Here is a 5,228-nt window from a genome sequence, read left to right on the forward strand (position 1 = left end):
CACATTGCTTCTGCTGTGGACAGCCTCAGGTCCCAGCTCCCGCTTTCTCCCATCTCCCCCACAGAAGTCTCTCCCCCTTGCCTGCTTCCTTCCCTACTTTTGCTCCATGCCAGCAGACTCCATCCGTGCTGCAACCCAGAGCACGGACCATAGCTCCAGCCTGGCTCTGCAGCTGTGGTGTGGAGTGGGCCCTGCTGCTTTGGGGCCAGGCTGGAGAAGCAGTGCAGGCTCTGTGCCACTTGTAAAACTTTGATTTTAGTTTATCTTTTATAATGTGACATTAAAAAAATAGTGTAGTTTAATTAACACTCTTCTGTTATCCTGACTTTATGGTAGCTAAAAATGAAGTGGTATATATTTCCTTGAACTCATTTGAACCTCCATTCATGCTCATTTGAACCTCTAGCATGCATTTTCCCTCCATTGTGCCTCCATACTAAAATGTTTGAGACATACCATCACACATTTTTGTGGCATAGTGAGATATAAATATGAAATCTGGTTATTTGAATTTAGTGTGCTATAATACAAAATTGTGTCCACTTTGTATTTCAGGTCATAATTTTTGTGCAGAAGGACACAGGTGTGGTGAAAATTCAGAGTGCAAAAACTGGAACACAAAAGCTACTTGTGAATGCAAGAGTGGTTATGTCTCTATCCAGGGGGACTCAGCATATTGTGAAGGTAAACAAGATATTCAGTGAATATCTTCTTGGCAGTCCACTGAGAAATGTACTGTTAAGGAAATGGCTTAAAAATGAATTACATCATTAGATTCTTTTTTATGATAGTTGTCTCTTTCAGTGTTATATTTGCAAACATGCCTACAAACAAGGTAGTTGGGAAGTCAGTGGGACTATTCAGATGCCTGACTGTCCATTGGCAGCTGTAGTGCCAAGCTCTGATCTCCTTAATAGCAGCTTTTTTTGCTGTTGGGAATGTATTGAGGATGGATACATTTTCCCACTGATGGAGGTAGTAACTTTGGTAGTGATGCTATTTAGCATCACCTGCAAAGAAATTTACAACACCTTTACTGACGGGGTATATTGCAGTTGTACCTAGAAACATTAACCTGCAGTACTTTCTTTGGGTAAGATAATTTTTGGGAATGGTCTTACTATTGTATAGAATAAACATGTTTCCCAGGAGGCACTTTTTTATGCTGTTGAGATACTTTCTGTTGCTAATGATGTATTATTCCACCTCGGGAAAGAATGCAGCATGGCATTACTCTCGTTCTTTTCTCTTTGGTGGAGTTCTATTTCCTACAGCCTGCTTGTATGTTTTTGATGGGAGCAATTTAGTAGCTACTACTTGCTGTATATTCTTTAATGTGATGTGTGTGATGTGATGTGTAACTTGACATAAACGGCATTCCTTTAGTTTTGTATTTTTTTTAAATATAAAGACTTTGTATGCTGGGGGAGTACTGTTTGTGATTTTAACCATCCTGCATCTTTTTCTATACTATCTTTAGAAATATTTCCCAGTTTTCTTCTTTTGTCAGTGCTGGTGATGGAAAAGAAATGACATTTTTGACAAACTGCTGAATTATATGGTAGGAATGGGAGACGAGTGAAGAATATGAAACAGAGACATTTACATTGGTATCATTTGCAATTAAAATGAAAATATATGTCGAGAAGATTTTTAAAATCATATATAAATGACCAAGACTCCTCTAGACATGATGGATAAAGGCATTCTTCAAATTAAAACAAGAATGATAAATCGTACAGAACTGTCAGTTCATGTTTTAGAAGCAGAACAGTCTCTCTTCTAAAAAAAAAAAGAAAAAAAAAAATTAAAACATGATTTTAGAGTCTACAAAATAATTTCAAAGATTTACTTCACAGGGTAATGGCAGAGATTCAGTATTTTAAGAGGTTGTAGAGATAGTGGAAGGAACTTCTATATAGATGCTACAAGAGCTACTTACAAATCAATTCAAATCTAAAAAGATTCTTTATTAGCTCCAATATAGCACCCAGTGTGGGTTCTCTCTCCTCTTCTAGCTATCCTAAATAAAACCAAAACATATTTTCATCCTGAAAACTCCTTTAATCAGATTTCAGTGAATTTTGTTGCATCTTGTATAGTTCTTTTTTCTGTATGATAACAGGTTAAACATATTGACTCAAAATATGGTAGTATTTGAGATTCTTTCTATAAATTAGCAGTGCTGGAGGGGGGAAACTCTCTGAACAAAGTAACTATTCCTGGTTTAAGAGTATTTAGCTGACTTTACAGAACATATCAAATCTTTGTCTTATATGGATCTGTGTGGAACCAAAGGGAGGAAATCAAGCATGATTCTGTTGCTTGATGTCAGGAAGAGAAAAAGTGGGTTTTGAACAATAGTGTGCCAAAAAGAACTGTTGATATTTAGCTTTGTGAAATGCTTGTGATTTGGGATGGTATGGGGAAGAGAAGGTACTGTGGCTGAGTGATCTATAGCTTGTCAAATCCATTAGTGACATCTCTTGTTCATGGTGATAAGGAATACTTAGTCCTACTACACCCCCCTGAAATAAAAGAGCCCTACACAAAGCCTGATCATCTTGTATATGATCAGGTTCTATCTTATCTAATTGCTCTCATCTTTCTGCTTTATCTATCGAATAACACTCAATTCATAGTCAGTTGACTAAATTTTGCTCTCAGGTGCATACACAGATGCCACTGAAATCAATGGTGGCCATACATGCGCACCCAAGGAGAGAATTTGGCTTAGTATCTGGACCCAGTATCAGATTTCCTACAGATTTGTATTCATATGTGAAGTATATCAGGTTCATATTAAATGCGATAGTCGTCTTAATAGAATGAGACGCAACCTGTAGAAGCAAGGAAATCGTTGTATGAGTTTCTGACAGTGTTCTGAATTCAATTCTTTTGTTCTTAAGGATAGAAACATAAATGGCATATACAATAAGTTCTTCTGAGACACTGCAGTTAAAATATCTCATATTCTGACATATTTAGTAAGTGGCACCTTAACTGAGAACATTGTGGATCATTAACTTTCAGGTTTCAAATACCCTCCAAGAGCATTTGATTTTTTTTTTTTTTTTTATATTTTTTAATGCATGGTATTGTTTTTCATTATCCATATTGTACTGTCATTTATGCTGACTTACACTGATGTCATTTTGCCTTTCTTCATCCCATTGTCTTGCACCCCTTACCTGTTTCAGCATTGTTTCGACATCGTAGCATCTCCTAGAAAAACTTGCATTGACTCGTCTATTTTTGTTTTTTTATGTATTTTTGTTACTTTTAACATTATATCTTTACATTTTCATTGTTACAGGAAAAGTTTGCTATGGTGCTAAGATATATTAAAAAAAATCACCAAATCAAAAAAAAAAAGGAAGAAAGAAAATCAGAAGAGTATTTGCTGTTCATTGCTAACAGCTGTTTTTTCCCTCCCCCGGTGGTCTTAATCTCTGTTCAAACATGAATTTGGAAAAATGAATATAATTAATATAAAGGTGATTTTAGTTAAAATAGTTTTAAAAACCACCCAGAATGATTAAAGAATGTCATTGGCGATCCTTCATATTTTCTTAAAGCTGAAAAAAACTCTAAGCTTTTACTCCCTAAAAACAATAGTTGCTTCTCTGGCCCTTATGTACTTTGTGCCATTTAGAGTATTTGTTCTGAGAGTTCAGTGGAAGAATTAAATGTGTAATCTTTATTCTGTGAAGATTTTCATTACCCTGTGACAATTAATATCATCTTTACTTTGTATATATGAGGCTACTGAAACAAGCTAATGACTCTTGTAGAACCAGACATCTCTTCACTTTTCAAGAGCAAATGGGAAAGTTTGTATGTACACAAGAATGTAAGTGATTGGAAACTGGTTCAAATCTGTAACGCAACAGCGGTGCACATAAACCACTTTCAAAATGACTGAAACTGGTTTAAGATAAACCTGGATGGATGTAATATCAGACTTAACTGATTTAGGTTAAATTGGTTTATTGAACTTCTGTCCCAGTTCCCCTCCAGATTCAAGTTAACTCAGTAGCCCAGCATCCCAGGATGCTTTACACGTCTTCTCCACACCCCCATTCATAGGGTGTGGGGGCAGCTTTGGCCCAAACTGTCTGCTCCACCCCAGCAGTGAGGTGTGCTCTAATGTCCCCCAGCTTCTGGCCGTGGCCAGTGCATGCATATGGCTGCATTACTGGAGTCAAAAGTGAATATCTGTTCATTTGCTTATCAGTTCAATCTGTGCAGCTTAGACTAACCTTCAAAGATTGAATTGATTCAGTCTTAGGCTTTCTGACTGTCTTTCTGTAGCCAAAGGGGCTGAGTGTTGCCATGCCTAACTTTTAGGTACCTGATTCTGAGAGTAGAGTTCACAAACTTAGGAGTTTAAATTCCATGTATAGTGAATGAGCAGAGTGAGGGATGGGATTGACAACATCTAGGACCTGAGCAATGGGGCAGCAGTGAGGCCATGGAAAACACTGAAGAAGAGTGAGAGAGAGAGCCCACTTCTTCTCCAGATTTAGTTGCCTCCCTGCACCTCTGAGTTAGGTGTCTATTTGAGATTGTGTTTCATAACTCAAAACTGTGACCTGGACTTAGACACCTAAATCATTCCTTTGTATACGGGCAAATGTAACCATTAATTTTTTAAAGAGGTGCCTAAGTCCAGAAGGTGATGGTGATGACAAGATAGCTGTCTTTTGTATAATATTGTACTTGTTAAAATACTTGCTCAGGAAATAGGAGTCTTAGGCCTCTGGTAGACATTTATTTAAAGGCATGATGGGATTTGATACACGATTCCAACAATCCCTCATGCCATGCTGCATGTGTAGGGGGAACTCAGGATCATGATTGGCTTGTTGTCAGCTCAGTTTGGGGACCACATAGGGGTCTGGAACCAGCCCTGGTGCAGTCTGGTGCCGAGCTGGCCAGAGCTGCTGAGCATGGGGTTTAAAGTCCCCTGTGGAGGACGCTGAAGGCTCCATCCACTGGTAGCCTCTGTTTCCCTGTGCTGTCAGCTCAGCCAGAGCTGCCCAGCACATGGTTTAAAGTTCTGGCTGGGGTGAGCAGAGGCTTTCCCCCACTGGGGACTTTAATCCCCAAGCTGAACAATTCTGGCTGGACAGCACAGTACTGGGAGTCTGTCTCCTCCATCATGAGGCTCTGCTCCCCTTTCTGGGCTATCCAGCCAGAGCTGCTCAATATGGAGCTTAAAGTCC

At 38.6% G+C, this 5,228-nt stretch overlaps 1 protein-coding gene across 1 annotated transcript in view; it reads left to right on the forward strand.

Moving 5' to 3' along the window:
• NELL1 (neural EGFL like 1) overlaps positions 1-5,228 on the forward strand; it is a 665,093-nt gene that overhangs the window by 198,745 nt on the left and 461,120 nt on the right. The window contains exon 12 of the mRNA XM_019519959.1: positions 556-684. Coding sequence (XP_019375504.1) covers positions 556-684 — 129 coding nt within the window. The remainder of the gene's footprint in view (positions 1-555; positions 685-5,228) is intronic.

The sequence above is a fragment of the Gavialis gangeticus genome, unplaced genomic scaffold (genome assembly GCF_001723915.1).
Source record: "Gavialis gangeticus isolate Ggan-Ray unplaced genomic scaffold, GavGan_comp1, whole genome shotgun sequence".
NCBI classification, from domain to species: domain Eukaryota; kingdom Metazoa; phylum Chordata; order Crocodylia; family Gavialidae; genus Gavialis; species Gavialis gangeticus.